The sequence below is a fragment of the Schistocerca piceifrons genome, chromosome 4 (assembly GCF_021461385.2).
Source record: "Schistocerca piceifrons isolate TAMUIC-IGC-003096 chromosome 4, iqSchPice1.1, whole genome shotgun sequence".
Taxonomy (NCBI): domain Eukaryota; kingdom Metazoa; phylum Arthropoda; class Insecta; order Orthoptera; family Acrididae; genus Schistocerca; species Schistocerca piceifrons.
Genome location: NC_060141.1, coordinates 538,395,807 through 538,413,964, shown reverse-complemented (window position 1 = coordinate 538,413,964; position 18,158 = coordinate 538,395,807). Strand labels below are relative to the sequence as shown.

General features: G+C 38.4%; 1 protein-coding gene across 4 annotated transcripts in view; it reads left to right on the top strand.

The window, feature by feature from the left end:
• LOC124795151 (cysteine-rich protein 2-binding protein) overlaps nucleotides 1-18,158 on the top strand; it is a 176,015-nt gene that overhangs the window by 57,903 nt on the left and 99,954 nt on the right. For 3 of the 4 annotated variants that reach the window (XM_047259036.1, XM_047259039.1, XM_047259038.1), the window contains exons 3-5: nucleotides 4,066-4,214; nucleotides 4,300-4,559; nucleotides 13,018-13,140. In XM_047259036.1, coding sequence (XP_047114992.1) covers nucleotides 4,066-4,214; nucleotides 4,300-4,559; nucleotides 13,018-13,140 — 532 coding nt within the window. The remainder of the gene's footprint in view (nucleotides 1-4,065; nucleotides 4,215-4,299; nucleotides 4,560-13,017; nucleotides 13,141-18,158) is intronic. The other variant, XM_047259037.1, reaches the window with a different exon arrangement.

The following is an 18,158-nucleotide window of genomic DNA, read 5'->3' as shown; positions in this document are numbered from 1 at the left end:
AAAGCAAGAAGTTTGCAAAAGTGAGCTGTGGTGACTTTAGGAACTGTCACTGGAGAGGGAGAGGGAGGTGTGTGTGTGTGTGTGTGTGTGTGTGTGTGTGTGTGTGAGAGAGAGAGAGAGAGAGAGAGAGAGAGAGAGAGAGAGAGAGAGAGAGAGAGAGAGAGAGAAAGGGGGGGGGGGGGAGTGAAGAGGAGGAGAAGAAACAAAGAAAGAAAGAAAGTCGATCAGCTACAAACCCCATTCATGAGCTTACTGTTGCTGTGTTCTTTTATTAAAGTGAGTAGAAAGGTCATCTGACATGAAGGAAGAAGCAAAGGACACAAAAGTACAAGAAATGTGTTATCAAAATGTTGTACACCAGTGCAAATACGATGTATGTCAAATGAAAAGGGTGAATTGGATTTCAGAGGACATTGTCCATGCACTGACTTTAAGAGCACTATTGCCTAAAGCCCATATTGATTTGCAAAAGTGAAAAATGCCTTTGCTGTGCAGGACAGCACTTTAGAAATGCACGAAGGAATGTAAATACAGACTGAATATTCTTGAAGGTATCCTATGTTTTTCAAAAACTAAGTCCAACACTTTTGCTACCCAAGAGAGAGTAGCAGTTAAGATATTTGAGGAACTGAATGTTGAAGGTCATATATGTTAAGATTTGTTGGAAGATTTTGTAGCCGACCACATTCCAATGTTCAAGTGTGCATGATCCATGAGTTGTGTAAGCAGTGGTGACAATCAGTTTATTATGATTTTGATAGTATTATTAAGGCAATTGAGGAATCAGGAATATGTGATGTGATATGTGAGTAAAAAATATAAAAGTTTGGAAGGAATTGTGTGTCAGTACAGATAAAACATTTTTTTAAAATAAAGACTGTAGTACAACTTGCGATTGAACTCTTCTGCATGCCTAAGTTTCATTACCAGTGAGCTCTGTGTAAATGTTGTTCATGAATCACCAGTATGAGAACTCCCAGAGGCTGTGAATGTCAAAGAAAATTTATTAACACATTTGGTAACAGTGTGCAATGACTCTGTAATCGTGGAATGTTCTTCCAGATGTGGTGAAATACACTGCAGGCTGTATTGCAATTAAGTGCCAAACATTGAAAATTCATTAAGTTTTCCAGCAGAAAAAAGGAAAATAGGAGAGCATAATGCAGATTGGATTTCATTTATATCTCATGGTGGTTTTTACTCCCCAGCACCAGCATGGACAAACAAAGTGTTGCAGTTTAAAGAATAATTTGCTGCTTTTCATGGAAATGGAGTGTGGAAAAAAAAATTATAAAGTCTCTGTGTTTTGGTTTGAAACAAAAGTTTTCTGAGGATCATGACAGTTACTGCTCTTTATGTAACAACAGTAACACATAGAAGGATAAGGTATCTGAATTGATAAGCAAATGTGTAAACCATGAAGAAATGTGCCAAAAGGAGGAAGCAGTGCATCTTAAGCTGGGGAATGGCAATGAAAATCTGGAACAGGCTATGGTAACATCTGCTTTTTCATCAAATGAGTGTTTTTTTCAGCTTAATTATCATTTATTTAGACCTAATATGCAATACATCTGTCATGCCACTTGTTTTGATTTGTCCAACTTTGTATTGAACAAAACAACAGTAAAATGAATGAGTAAAGAGCCACAGTGTCTGTGATGCGGTGCCTGGCAAACCTAGGGGACTTAAATTATCTTTTGCAGTTCCACTTCTGGTGGGTGGACCCTTTGGAAGATGTCAGCTTCCTGAACTAGTGTAAATTGATTGGATTGGACTTTGGTCTGGATACGCCTTTCACTTTCTCCTTATAGAGTCGATACAGTTAGTATTTCCCAACTCATGAAAAGGAGGCAGTTACACTAATTTCCGGCATTTAACCTACGAAAGACTGAACCAGTCTAAGCAGCTATCTTAATATGGTCCCCACTGGTAGCATGAAAAAGTCCTTGAAGCAATGGGCGACTGTCACATTCTAATTGGTTTTAGTGTAGACCACTGAATCACGCAGAAACTGTATATAATAGTTTTATAGGGCCCTTGTAACATTCCAGTTTTATAGTGGTTGCACAGTATATGAATGTTACCCTAAGAAATATTGGCTGAATTCTGTCATGAAGAATTGGACTAGCCAGGCGCAAGTATTTTTTCATGCGCACCATAACTGGTGATCTAGTTTATATCAGGGGACATCTTCTTGTGATGCAACAACTGTAGAAAATGTATTATGTGCCCCAGCCTTATCTTATTCACACTTGGAACAACATTTTAATGAAGATTTGCAAGAGGCAGTGGCCATCACACAGGTGTCGCACTGTAAAACTTTATCTTAGAGTGTTCAGTACTGCAGGAGGCGTAATATCCTTGGACAACTCAGTTGGAGGGATTCTGAGAACATCTTTCCACCTTTTATAAGTCTTCCTCCCTAACATTCTTTTAGATATAACGTCTGTAATTTGGTTGAATATGTGTAATATTAGTTTCAAAGCAATGTTTTGAGTGTCAGCTTTTTTGCATTGTTGTGGTTAGCACAACCTCCACAGCAAAGAATACTGAAAGATGCACTCTTCCTTCACTCTTGCAACAGCTGCATAGGCCTACCAGCTGAAATTGATCTTTACGGGTCTAAAGAAGTGGTCAGAAAATACCAATTTTAATTTTTTGTGTAATATATTTGTATGTGTTCTTTCTAAGCATTCCCCATCTTATTTTTAATCTTCCAGAACTTAGAGTGAAGGGCACTGGTTCCACTTTTAAACATGCATTGTAATTTCTGCATTTCAAGTTCACTGATAAGCTTTTCTGTTAGTATCCCCTGAGACATGAAATTACAACTGCACCATTTTAATTGGTTTTAGTGTAGACCACTGAATCACACAAACTGTATATAATAGTTTTATAGGGCCGTTGTAACATTCCAGTTTTATAGTGGTTGCACGGTATATGAGTGTTACTCTAAGAAATATTGGCTGAATTCTGTCATGAAGAATTGGACTAGCCAGGTGCAAGTATTTTTTCATGCACACCATAACTGATGATCTTGTTTATATCAGGGGACATCTTGTGATGCAACAACTTTAGAAAATGTATTATGTGCCCCAGCCATATGCATATCATACATTATCTTATCCACACTTGGAACAACATTTTAATGAAGATTTGCAAGAGGCAGTGACCATTAGGATCCAAGCAAAAGGATGTCTTCTAGAAATAGATTTCGCAAATTTTGTTCTTGCTAAACATGAGTAAATTACCAGGTTGGCAGTTTCATAGACTTGAAATAATTTTACACTGGTTCAAATAGATTTTAGATGTGCATTTTACAATATTTCACATTATCACAATAATTTAACATTGTTTCTAGAGACATTTCTAAGCAGCGAGGTCCGTCATCTGCTTTGACGTTGTCTGTGACTGTCTTGGAATAGAATCCCAAATAACTTCGTTGGATTCGCTGTAGTGTTCAATGTGATCCTGAAGGAACTGATACAGAAGTGATGTAATGGAAGGAGAAAGTTCTAATCTTAAATCCCTCCAGACCTTTTCCTTCACCACTCTTCCTTCTCCTTCAACTTTTCTGCCAGAAGCAGAAGCCACTGGCTCCAAAAGCTTGTAAAAGTTAAACCGTTTTGTGTGTGTGTGTGTGTGTGTGTGTGTGTGTGTGTGTGTGTGTGTGTGTGTGTGTGCGTGCAGTGGCACGTGCCACTGCTTGGTGAGTGGATTTTTTATCTATCCATGTACATTACTCTATCATATTATTTTTTTTGTTATAATTTTTTTTAAGTATGGTATATCAGTGCACCCAGATGTGTTTTAATAAAATTGTACAAATCTGTATTATTTCTGTACATATTGATATTCTTACTCAAATACAGTTCTCAGTGCAGATCTATTTATTTTTCAAGGAAGCATTTTTAATGACGGATTCTCTAGACTGACTGTATGAACTGCAATTTTCTTAATGTATAACTATCACAAGATTTTATTCCTACTAGCACCACAGAATTTTGAACATTGTGATTTTTAAGAACAGCCTTATTTAAGACGGTCACTATCCATATGTTTCAGGCCACGGAAAAAAAACTGGTATGGGACAGTCTCAGGTACTCTATCCCACTTTAGCCCGGAATTCTTTTCTTCTGGATCTGAGGAGCTAAAAGAACCTGGATGGTGGCGTTTAACACATTCTCTTGAACCCTACTTCATAATGGATATATGTGAGTACTTGTTTGTCTGCTGCCAATTGCAAAAAGAAAACATTTGCTGATGTTCCCTTAAGTCAACTTTTTAAAATTTTTCCAGACCTAAGAAAAGGGAAGAAACGTCCAAATGAGGAAGTGAGTAATGCAGAACAGAGAACACAGAAGCAAGCATGTCTGCCAGAAGATGTGTTGTCCCACATGAGTGATGAATCTGAGAAATCTGATTCTTACATTACAGAGGAGACAAGCCATAACCCAAGAGAAGAAATAATTTTTATGAGTGCAGACAACTTCAGTGCTGAAGAAGTGCTTGATGGTGATGAAAGTAAACCAAGCAGCTTCAGTGATTTAAAGCTAGAGGTGAAGTTAACTCATAGGCTAAATATGGCAGTTGTAGGCCTAACTCTTTTTAATTTTTTAAAGTGCATTTCTGCAGAGAGAGAGAGAGAGAGAGAGAGAGAGAGAGAGAGAGAGAGAGAGAGAGTGTGGAAGGGGGGGGGGGTTGCAGATATTTTACGTGAAATAGTGAAGAGGATTATAGGTTGCTGCTGAAAGTATAGATGTACTGAACTATGGATGTACAAAAAGGACTTCAGAACTATATACTATTTTACATCCTAACTTGAGGAAATGTGGTACAATATGATTTTTGTTTAATATCCATTTCATATTGTCAGAGTTTGAATCAGGAGGCAGACCTTTTTCATCACCTTGTTTATGTTGTTTGTATGTGGTTCTGTTTTTTGTCAACCAGTGTCTCAATTGTAGATATCAGTTGTTCACTTTCTCCTATTTGGATGGGAATGTTGGAGTGGCTGAGCGGTTCTAGGCGCTTCAGTCTGGCACCTCGCGACTGCTACGGTCGCAGGTTCGAATCCTGCCTTGTGCATGTGTGTGTGTGTGTGTGTGTGTGTGTGCGCGTGTGTGCTGTCCTTAGGTTAGTTAGGTTTAAGTAGTTCTAAGTTCTAGGGGACTGATGACCTCTGCTGTTAAGTCCCATAGTGCTCAGAGCCATTTGAACCATTTTTTTGGATGAATTTTTGACAAAATAATTGTATTGAATAAATAAAAAATTCTGCCTACCAAGCTGTGGCAGATCACACACATTAAAGAAGGTTGTAATTTGGCAAGGCTGTGGCAGAACACACACGTAAAAGAAGGCTGTAATTAGGCAAGCTTTTGGCACCAGTGGCTCCTACTTCAGGCTGAAGGGCTGAAGGGGAAGGAAGAGGGATGAAGGAAAATGAAGTTAATTTCCTGAAATCTGCCCCTTTTCCTAAACCTCCCCAGTCCTTTTCCTTCATCCCTCTTCCTTCCCCTACAACCTTTCTGCCTGAAGAAGGAGCCACTGGCTCAGAAAGCTTGCCTAAGTACAACCTTCTTTTATGTGTGTGTTGTTCTGCTGATTGGTGAGTAAATTTTTTTATCTATTCAGTTAATTTATTTTGACTTAAATTACATTGTATTTTATATCTTCTAATGGAAGACATTAACAATATTATGAAAATGGTAGGTGCTACTCGCCATATATCAGAGGCACAGCAAAAAGACTATCGGAAGGTTACCTTTTGACAAAGACCTTGTTGGCTGAAAGCTAACTCTCCAACAGTCTCTTTGTTGTGCCTTTCTGCGACTCATCATCTTCCCTGTATGGTGAGTAGCAACTATCCATTTCGTTATATTGTTACATTCCATCCTGTATTTTCCGCTGTTTAATAGAGGGCATTATGTTGTTAAGGAGACAGTTCAGTGACCTGTACATTCAACTTGTCTGAGTAACTCAGGCTAGATCAAAGTATATATATTTTTGATGGCCGGTTTCAGCCAGTATAGGCGATCATTAGATCGAATTACCGAAAAACTTGTTCCAGCACCTGTTATGCAGTGATGCGCAAAGTTGCTGCTATGTGTTTTTTTGGTAACCAGATCTGAAGCTGTCCTGTAATGGTTGAAACCACTCAAGTGGCAGGCAATCCTATCTGGGAGCTTGGAACAAGGGCCAAATAAGGGAACCAGCAGTTTATGGTCGGTGATGAGGAGGCACCTTCTCTCATACAAGAAAACTTGAAACATTTGAATAAAAAAATCCTGTGCCACCTTTTCCACGTATGAATAATAACACTACACTGTGAAAAGTGGCTTTGATGCATAAGCGATGGGCTTATCTGGGCTCTGATGGGCTAGTACTGCACCAGTTCCGTATTGAGTTAAGATGATGGCAGATGTGCATGACCCGAGGATTGAACTTAATATAATATCAGGGTTGCCACACATTCTGGAAATCAGGGAATATCAGGGAAATTTGAAAAAAAGAAAAAAAACACTGGAAAAATGGTTTGCTTACCGAGATATTGTGCATCATTGCTGACCATGAGCAACTGAGTACATGCACCGCATCCTTACTCCCTCATTCCTACTGATTCTCCCCTTCCTACCACTCCCCTCAGCTTGCAGTCAGTGCTGCCACCTCTTCTTGCCACTAGCCTAGCAGATGCTGACGAGAGGCACAGAGGCATGACGAGTGGTTTCTTTGGATCTGATTCTCAGAGACTGTAGACACAGTGTCCGGAGATGGCTGTCTTGTGTGCATGAGTTGTGTTTGAGTGTGCACGTGTGTGCTCTCTCATTTTCTGATAAAAGCTGTCATTGAAAATTTAATTGTGAGAGTGTGATTGTCTTTCTTACATACCTGTCTGCTGCTCCGCACTCATCTTTACAGTGAATTGCTACCTATCTTCATTATTATTGATTCTCAGACTGTTTGAACAAGTTATCTGTCATATGGATTGATCACTGTGGTCTCATTTCATCCACATGCTGTCTGTGGCTCGTGAATAGCTGGCCACACGAGAGGATTTCTGTGATGGGCCAAACCGGAGGCCATTTCTGCGGGCATCTATAATGGATCGGGCTTGCCCATATGAAGCCACTCAGTTCTCACTAATGTGCAGGCTGGGTCTGTCTGTGTGTGGCGTATTGTAGCGGATTCTCACAGTTTATCCCTGAACCAAGGACATTGTACAGTGTGGTGTTTTATAGGCATTTTATTTTTTCTAGTACATTTGAGCACTTTAAAAGTAGTTTATATGTTAGAAAATATGGACAGTAAGAAGAAGAAAACTGTGTTTGTTGCTGGCAGTTAGTATTGTATGTATTCATATATATTTCTCAAAAGAAAAATCACACACCACCTGTAAAATAATAGATATAACGCATTGGGTAATAACCGACAATAATGAACGTAGTAAAACAAACATGTCATTGGCGGTCACCTACGATGTTGGTGTACACAGTTCTTTCCTGCCTTATACATTTCTTTCAAGAGGCATACTTTCTTCTGAGGGTATTTCTGAAATCAGGGAAGATATTTTAGATCTGTCATGCGACTCCACGAAAATGTGTATTTTTGTCCCCAAATGTGTTCCGTTTTATTGAAATAAAATAACATCAATGGTTTAATGAAACACATGCACCATTTGGCTTGCTTTCTCCATCTAAAACAGTTCATTACAAAAGATGTTGATGTTAGTAACTAAGATTTTTGCTCACATCAGGAAATGACAATTGGTTGTAAGTTTTTTTAGATATTTCCTGCTGTGCACTATTACTTACAGTTTTCTATAAAATGGGTTTGCTAGAAGAAGTGGAGATATATGCACATTACAGAAAATATGAAGATAAAATATTAAACGAAAAACTTGAAAGTGAATCGGTGAATTTCTTCAGATGTTTCGATAGTATACTTAAATAAAGACGGTAAAACATAGAAATAAGCACAATTGTAAAATCGATATGAGCCAAGTTGTTAAGATAAATAACCTCTGTACAAAAGAATATCATAATTTGTGGAAGACCTACAATGTTATCTCTGTGGACTACCTGTAAGAAGATATTTGTAACTGTTTTGTTTATATACGATATTTTCGATGTGTAAAGTGTACAACAAGTTCTTCTAAATTTCACCACTAACTTCACCAAAAGAATCGATACCCAACTAAAAAATCGTGTGTTTCTTATTGCAGTAAAAGTCAATGAAATGAAGCAGACTGTCACACATTGACAACATCAGTAGAAATGGCTTAATACACACAAGAAACACACTTGAAAATGGGAATCATTTCCCGAAACACGCTGTGCGAAAAGTAAAATAAAGAAAAATCGTGACTGGTAGCAGAAGATTTATTTATAAACAAACCTATTGTCGCAGGTAATTTTCTCACTTTCCCTTAGACTCAGCGAACAGCGATGGGAACAGGAGGAAATTGCACAGTAGGCACATGGTCTGCCACTCACGTGGCTGGGGCACAAAATTGTTTCGCATTCTGGTTTAGCAGTGTCTCTTATGATTATGCTCCTGCTGATGCTGCTGCTCCTTCTGTAAGCACAGTTTTTCTGTCAGCATTGCAGTAATGCTGGGTCCATCATGGCCCAAAATTAGCTCTATGAAAAGGAAAGAAGAAAATAGTAGAAGCATTACACACGTAATGACATCCTTTGTCCCACTTTAATACCTGGATAGGTGTGACAAAGCTTCTGAACAACACTGTTGGCACAAGATCAGTGATGGCTTGACAAGAAATTGGGGAACAGAATCTTGTAAGAGGAAATGAAAACTCACTGTGTGAGTCAATCTAAGGGGAAACAGAAAGTCAGAAACTGCATATAGATCTGCATAGGGGTAAACACAACACAGGGTAGGCATAGGTGGCTGACAACTGAGCACACAGAAACAGCACGAGGCACAAGGCAAGATCTGCAGTGGTATGTCAGTTTTAGAAGTGCCCTGCCCAGCTTACTGCCACCCGTAAGTAAACAGTTCCATCAGTGGGTCTAACCATACCCTGTGTCGTGTGCCTGCCATGGCAGCTGTCTGCCAACTCATCTGCCTCCACGGCAATGTCCATCGGCTGAGGTACCAAAACCAGTAGTTGTTTCTTTATTAGCACAAAGTTTCTCACCCTGAGTAGTAGTTTCCAATATCCTGCAGTGATGTTTAAATCGATTTAGCCATCCTTATTAAGCATTAAATTTTTCTTCAGTCTTCAGAGTGTTGTGGAACTCTCCTACTTTCTCTGTTAATGAATGCTTCATCTAGTGCTTCATCTAGTTTTGCATAAGTTGAAGCCCACTGATTGTACTTTTACCATAACCCTTCAACCTTTCCTAACTCATCTGTCACTTCAAATATCTTTTAGAACACTATAACAACACATTTGTGTCTTATCTGTCATCTTTCTAGCACGTGTTAACCATTCATAACTTCAGCAACAACAAAAATGCGTGTAGGTTTATACTCTGTCAATGTACATTGTGTGTGTGTGTGTGTGTGTGTAAATTATAGTGGCTAATAAGGTATTCTTTTACCTTGATTTTAAATATTTGGAGATCTAGTTTTCTGCCTGATGTAAGTGAACAGCCTTTCACAGCCAGAGTCAGTTAAAAACAAATGTGTCCTGAGTGTAGAGCTGTGTTACATGGTAAAATAACAGTCACTGGATGAATAAAACCAGTGTTCTGTTCACAGTCACAACGCCCTACTTCTGGTTGAGCAGATTGAGAGGAAGCCCACTGCAACCATGGCCGTAATGTCAGTTTCACTCATCTAGTGAGAATTATTTTACAAAATGACGTGGCTCTGCAACCACAAGAATTTTGTCTCCTGCCGGATGTTTACTGGCAACCTGTTGTACACTTTTACAGTGTTATTTTAGATAGCAGACCTCATAAATATCTTCTGTGATTTTGTTTGTTGTATATTGTGTCATACCTAGACCAAAAATGAAGGAATCATTAGAAATGACCATTAGTTTCACATTGATGTTGTTAATAAGTATTTTCTTTACTTTACTTTACTTCTTTTCATTGTCCATTGTGTCATTATGTGTTTGTTAGCACAGTTTTAGTCTAAATGGAATGATATTCCTGCTTGCAAAGTTTATTGCATGTTTATGCACATCATTAGATGAAATATTTATTTTTCTTGTACCCTTCACACTTTATTAACACAGTTCAATACAGTTCCTCTCAAAGTACAACCAGTTGTCACGAAGCCAAACTTAAAAGACTTCTACCAGCACATGTCCCACTTGACAACACTTTTCTCACACCAAGAAAATGACTAATGTATTACATTATGAAGTTACTACAACGATGTTAATGTTTTAACAGAAAAGATTTTCACTTACTACCCGTTTTTAATTTACTGTTTCCAACTATTCAGTAATTCATATCAATACTACTAATAATACTTGTAATAATAATTATCAGTTAATCTTTACAAAAATAGTTACTAAGTATGTACAGCAATTTTGATAGAACAGCATTTAAGTGTGAACAACTTCTATATATATTGCTATTAATACATATATAAATGTCATGCACATAGTATCCAAATTATAAAAGTGAATAAAAAAAATGCTGTTGTATATGAACTTTTATTGGAGCGTGCTGTGTCTGAATGGAGTGCATTTAAAAGAGAATGAGAGTTTATCGTTGACCAGTTTTGACTTCCACAGCGATTTGATCTGACTGCATGCTAAAGATGATTTTTCAACAAATCAGAATAGGACACACTGGTGATGGTGTTTCCCATAGGTGTGTAGTGTTCCAAGATAGACTTGCTCATCACAAAAGATTGTCAACATAGCCTTCACTGCAGATGTCATGTCCGGAATGTCTTAGATTTTGGTGATGATAAATGGTATCATTCCTTGCTTGCTTTCTTGGCTTTGGGTTGGTCGTCATTTTCATTCCAGTAATGATTCTTGCAAGGGAGCCATCACTTTCTGCTTCAAAGCCCTGCATAAGTTTTTTTTGCAGACATCAAGGCAACACTCTTTCAGTTCTGGAGTGCAGTGTTGTGGCACCTGCCTTGCAGACACTTCGCTGTGAAGCAATCTGATCTGCTGAGCTATGACTGATGTTCATATTTGTGGCTATTTCATCCATTGTCACACAGCTATTGCCCATCATAGTGGCTTCAGTTGCAGCAATAGACTCTGTATGTCTGACCTGGTTGGGGAGCACCTGGCACATAAGTTATGCCATTTCTAAACTTTTACCCTTTCTGCAGTGCTAAACATGTCTCTCTCTGTACTAGATTGTCATTCATAGGTGGATTTAAACAGGTTTCTTATCCTCACTGCTCACAAAACATTTGACAGAACTCTTTGTTGATGCATTTTTCAATTGGGGCACCTGTTCTATACTGGTAGGGTGGCATTGTTATGCTGCAATGTGTTGAGTGCTCTTTAAAGTACTGGTAACTATGTTCCCAGTGTACAGAACAATGGCACAAGAAATAAGATGTGTATTGCATTGTTAAAGTTATCACTTGAGTTCCCCTCTATTAAGTATTCCTTATGAAATACAGTATTGTGTCACTTCTGACTCGCATACTACTTCTGTTGGTCTTGAAATTTTGTTTTTGGTGTTGGTGTTGTTTTCATTTTTGTGCTCTTCAGTCAACAGATTGGTTTGATGCAGCTCTTCACACTAGTTTATTCTGAAAGTCGCATTTCTGCGTAACTGCTACAACTTGTTTAAATTTGAACCCACTAATGTTATTTATACTTCGTCTCACTTCACAATTTTTACCCTTCACACTTCCCTCAAATAAATACTAAATTGGTGATTCCTTTATACCTCAGTATATTTCCTATCCACCGGTCCCTTCTTTAAATCAAGTTGTGTCATCTTTTTTTCCCAATTCGATTCAGTACCTCCATATTCATTACTCGGTCTTCCAATCTAATCTTAAGGATTGTTCTGTGGCACAGCATTTCAACAGCTTCAACTCTCCCCTTGTTGGAACTGCTTATCGACCCTTGTTTCACTTCCATACAAGGTTACAACCCAAATACCTTCAGAAAATACTTTCTAAAATGTCTGTTTATATTAGACATTAACAAATTACTCTTTTTACAACAACATTTCTTGCTGTAGGCAGTCTGCATTTTATGTCCTATTTATTCGGGCCATCATCAATTAGTTTGCTGTCCAAATAATCACATAATTTATTTACTGCATTTAGTGTCTCATTTCCTATATTAATTTTGTGGAGGTGGGGGTGTAATGTTATATTAATCATATTTATACATGCCCTGCCATAATGTTTATTGACTGAATCTCTCTATTTTTATCATTTAATCTCACTTATTCTCAACTTTAGTGTGCTCTTGTCTTTAAGCAGATGTCTGTCGATTGTTGTGGATGGCATATTGTACTGGTTTTGTTTAATGGTCATCTATTTCAGTGTTTAGCAGGTACATGAGTGTCTAGGTAAAATCCAAGGCTACAGTACAGTTCTTTTGTTGTAGGTTATTTTTACAGGAAGGATTTTCTTCCTGATAACTAATGGTATTGTAACTGTTCTGTTGCATCACAGACCATAATATGTAATAAGATTATTGTATTCTGCTTAATTATGGATGAATTTGTTATCTGCCATAACTCGTCTAATAAAGCTGTTTCCTCTTACAGGGACTCCACCTGTAGTTCCTGACTACAGTCCGTGCATGATGATGCAGTCAGTTAAATAAAGCTAGTGTACTTTGTTTATGCAGGATATGCAATATATTGTTTTATAATGTTTGTAATTGACCTATGAGTTTGTGGATTGTTGTTTACAATAACTGGAAAAGCAGAAATGTACCTGTATGCAAAAAATACTTCTGCATCTACTTGAGTACTAAAAGAGGAAAGATGTGGAATTTTTCAGATAAAATCAGGATTGCCCAGGAATAAAATACTTTCTTTTAGAAATTGTGAATATTCATTATAAGAATTTGCTCTAAATTGGTGTTTTCCCCCCTTGCAGCAGACAGCAAGTGACAATTATATAATTAGAACTGGAGCAGAAGATAAACAAAATTCCAATGAAGATTCTCTGGAATATCTAGAGAGCATGATATCAGCAAATTTAGATGGAGAAGAGAACATTGTGAGTATTTTTTTCCTAATTCATTGAGTTATTAAAGTTTGATGATCAACAGCCATGGGGTCTTGACGTATTGTTTTGTAATTCGTTAGAGAAAGAAGTGTATTTGGATCCACATATACATGTGCAATGTGTTCCGTGGATCCTAGAAGACTAGATGATATTACATGTCATGCATGGTGTGTTGTTAGAAACATGTACAGTCCAGCAGTTACATTCATTCTCTTGGCTCTCCAGTGTTTGAAACCATGCACTTAGACCATATAATAACGTTACATTCAGTGATGACAATAATTTGCTGAATTTGTTAATTTCACGCTTAGTGGTGTAGTTTTTTCTTACCCTGGCAACATTACTGTGTTTGTCTTTCAGACATTATTTGTCATTTTGATTTGGTACTTTTTTCAGTACTTGTTGAAGTTTGATGAAACAATGCTTTATTTATTAGCTGAAGAAAACTATGCCAACCAGTGAAGATCAACATTTCTGACACATCTTTGTGCTAACTGGATAGTCCAAGGACAACAGGTACAGCTCACGGCATATTTCCAAGAGCAGTCATCTTCTGTGGCATGAGCAGCTCATGTTGCCATCCATGTCACTGGCACTAATGCTAATCTCAGGTTATCTCCCTCCTCACAGTCAGAACTTTCAGGCTTCTACTTTTATATCATATTTGCCCAATTATAAGTCAAGGTTTTCCCCAAATTCATCATTCAAAAAATACAGGGGCATCTTATTTTCACAGATTTACTATTGCTGCAGAGGTTAACATTTTTAGGCTATTTAATAGAGTGTACAGGGATCGTCTTTCATTTACAAATGAAGCTTTGGATACAGAGGTCACATGCAGATTTATTGGGGAGGATTTGGAAGGACATAGCTGGGCAAATGATACATATGTTCGAACAGGTTCAAGATTTCCCAGTACACCGAGGTGGTAGATAACAGTATCGATGTTGCTCAAACAATTGTGTGACATTTGATTCACATGGCACTATTGCAAGGGATGTGCAAGAAACTGTGAACTATCCACTACAACAGTTGATTACTCTGCTTAAAATTTGACAATTCTGTGAAACACAGGAAGAAATAACACTAAATTCTATCATTTTACAAACTGTAGTTGTATTTGAACAGGTTTGGAATAAATGTTCTCATACTTCAATGGATACTGTGTACAGATGTTAATGGTGCTCTTTAAGTAATAGTAACATTCAATGGCAGAAATGTTGTCCTTCAGAAAGCGTTACTTGGTTTTGAACCCGGATCAATATTTTATTTGATTATGAGAGACTTTGATGTTGTACTAATTAGGTAGCAAATGGAAATTTGGTTGCATTTCATATATTAGAATACCGGGTAAAAACGGTACCAGCTTTTCTTCAGATTTAGAACACTGTGGTGACATTCAGATGAGAGAAAAAGGGATGAGAGGAAAAGGAAAATTAGTCCAGAATGAAATATCTAATAAAAAAATCATTCATAGCATACTAACTTAATTGTTGTGTGAATAGATTACAGAGGCAAGACCCGTCATGGAAGTAGTGCCAACAGATGTCAGTAGATCATGATGTAAGTGAAAGTTTCAGAATTGGACTGAATCATGATTGTGATCTTTTATATATTTATTAGTTGCTGTTGTTACACATGACTTGCACCCTAGAAGATATTGCATCCGTGTTTCACAGCACTACAGAAGGTTTGGAAGGAGAAGTGTGACATCAGCTTGGCTGAGAACTAGAGGGGTGCAGGTAGGGGAGCAGTGAATGGGCAGCAAATTGCCAACCATGGGAATATATACCATGTACTTGGGCTTTTCAGGAACATCTACCACATTTAAACTTCAGTTTGCTTGAATCAGTTTCTAGTCGAAATTGAATTGACTTTAAAATTGAACAAATATTCAACAGAAGTATTTACGTCTGTAGGAGATGATAGAAGTCTGGATAGGGGCCGGTGGTGTACTTACATGTTTCTTGCTACGATGTTGTTGACTCTTAATATGACAAATGGTTCTATGTAGCCAATGATAGAGCAGTGAGCAGATGATTTGTTTGGAAGCAAGTGACAGTGTAAAATTCTCACATCATTATAGAAAAGAAATCTAATATGTGTTTGGATTTTAAAAACTGTACCCTCAGGTCCTGTGGTAACTGCAACCTCAGAAATTGCAACATATTCAGAAGAAACAGCCAAATATTTATGACGACAAAGGTAAAAATTTCACAGCTGTGCCATTATGATGATGATGATGATGATGATGATGATGATTAAAATAGTGACACCACAGATGACAGGTTTAGTAATCAAAAAATGTAGGGAAAAAACAGTCTGCAAATTAATGTAAACCATTTCTTTTCATTTATTTTATTTCTCCTTGTTTTATCAAAATGCAGACAACCAATGAATGGCATAAATTTAGAAAAGATAATTTTTAGGCAGATAATTTATGTCAATAAAACAGGTTGTAATTTCAATTAGTCAGAATATGTAAAAAATAATTGTTTCTGAATAAGCCTTGTGGAAAAAAGGGCTTCATCTTATAGTTACGGTTGTTTATACTCTAGTAAATATGGTATCTTTTTCCGTTTGTATGTATAGTGCGTTGTAACAGACAAAAATAAATTTGAGGTTGCCTTTCATTTGTGGAATACAGTTATATGTTTCACAATTATGCACCCATATTACTGTTTACAGAAATTATAGTAAATTTATTGACTCAATAAAAGAACTTCTAACTTGGTGAACAGGATAAACAATCAGAAAATTCTGGGATAAAAAATCACTTTCAGTAAGACATAGGCTAAAATGTAATGATGTTATTATTTTTGCTTTTTTGTTGCCGTTTGTTAGCTTCACATAGGAACCTCGTCATATCTGCTTTGCAGGGCAGCCTACAGATCATGGGAAAAAAAGTGTCACCAAATCTTTGACATATAGGCTGTGCTGCACTAGAGCCATGTTGTGGGAGTAGTATCAGTCTGCTTTATCGACATCTTCTGCAGGGGCTATACGTGTGGAAGGGCATGTATGGGCAAAGGTTGAGATGGATGATGGAGGAGGGGATGAAGAGGGAGGGCAGAAGGGGGTAGGGAGATATGGGGTGGAGGGAAAAAAACAGAGAGGGGGGAGGAAGCAGGGTATGGGCAGAGAGGGGGAGGAATGAGGTGAAGGGCAGAGTGTGTGGGAGGAGCAGATGGAAAGGGAGAGGTGGAGGAGGCGATGGACAAAGATTAATGAGGAGGAGGAGGACAACATAGAGAGGGGAGTATATGGACAGAGGGAGGGTTTCACAAGTAATGATCAGAGAGAGGGAGTGTATTAATGGACAAAATGAGGGTAAGGAATAGATGGAGAGATTGAGGAGGAGGAGATAGACAGACAGAGGTGGAAGGATAAGGTTGATGGACAGATGGAAGAAGGAGGAGGTAGAGACAGAGAGAGGGAGGATGAGATGTCTGCAGTGTGAGTGTTGAATACCCACATGGGTAAAGCTGTGGGGAAAAAGCTAGTACAGATCTAAAGTACTTCATACCAATACACCTTCTTTTCTTTTCTATTAATGGATATTTAACAGGTGTGCCGCACTGGAACAAGATATATTACACTCCCCACATGTCCCGTCCCAGTCAGGACACACCCATGCTGTCATCCTGTCAGAGGTTTGGCCACCTGTTAAACAAGTAACTTTTGCACAGTTTTTATGTGGGTTTAACCAATAACAAGCAGACCACACAAATGAATGGACACTGCTAAACTGGGGCCAAGAAGAGAGTTGATCACTCACTGATAGAACACACTGCTGAGAAGAAGATGCCCACCTTTAATGACTGTTTTATAACCCATGCCATCTGGATTCCCTTCCCATGCCCCACTCCCCCTCTCCAACACCAGCTTCTCTGGACTACATAAATTGGAAATGTCCATACAACACATTATTCAATTCTGCAGTCCTCCTTGCCTTACTCGGTACCAGCCTCTCTTCCACTCCCACCTCCACCACTGTTTTCATGCCATCCACTTCACTCATTCTTCTCTCTCTCTCTCTCTCTTCACAATCTACCTCGTCGTCTGTTCTGTCTTCCCTTCCAAATACATCCTCCTCATCATTGTGCACAGAACACAACTCCTCCTGTCTACCCTGAAGCAAACTCACTGGTGCCACATGCCTTCTTAGGGTGCATGCTGTCTTTTACTCTCAGCTGTCAGCCACCCTTCCATCCTACTTGCCTTCTCCATCCTAGCGTCTTTTCTCCCATTGCTCACTCCACTTGATACAATCTCTATCTCACTTGAGCTGCAGTGCTATTACAATGTATAAGAGGGTGATCAAAAAGTTTATGTTTCAGGGTGTTGCTGCAACGTAGCACAACTCCAATGTATGAGCATAGACATGTAGGCAAGGGATTAGTGTAAATTTGTCTCTGATCTGCATGTGGTAAAGAAGGGAACACACGAACTATGGAAACATTATCATAAAATGCATCTAAACATGATTAATGTGCTGTTATTCTTTTCCCGGTTATGGAAGGGCAAACACCGGTAGAGATCCATTGGGTAATGAAGAGTGTCTGTGGGGCAATATGTCTGTTGAGAACCATTATTCTGGAATGGTGCACAGCTGTAGGTGACAAGGGGTGCTGCTACTTAATTTTATAACGCAGAAGTTACACCAACTCAAGTGGGAGACACTAGGGCACCCACCATATAGTCCTGATCTCTCCCCATGTGATTATCATGGAATTGGTCCCTATAAATAAGGCCTTGAAGGATCAACGGTTCCTGTCAGATGAGGATATACAGCAGCCAGTTACGGACTTATTCACACAGCAGGACACAGTTTTCTACCAAATAGGTACCTTCAACCTGGTGCATTGGTGGAATGATTGTCTCAATGCTCTCAGTGATTTTGCCTGATTGGCATGTGCCAGTTCTGGACTGTACAGCCTTCAAATGGAAACTTCTTGATTGTACCTTATAGCTGGCAGGAACAGTATAGCCACACACATGTTTATATG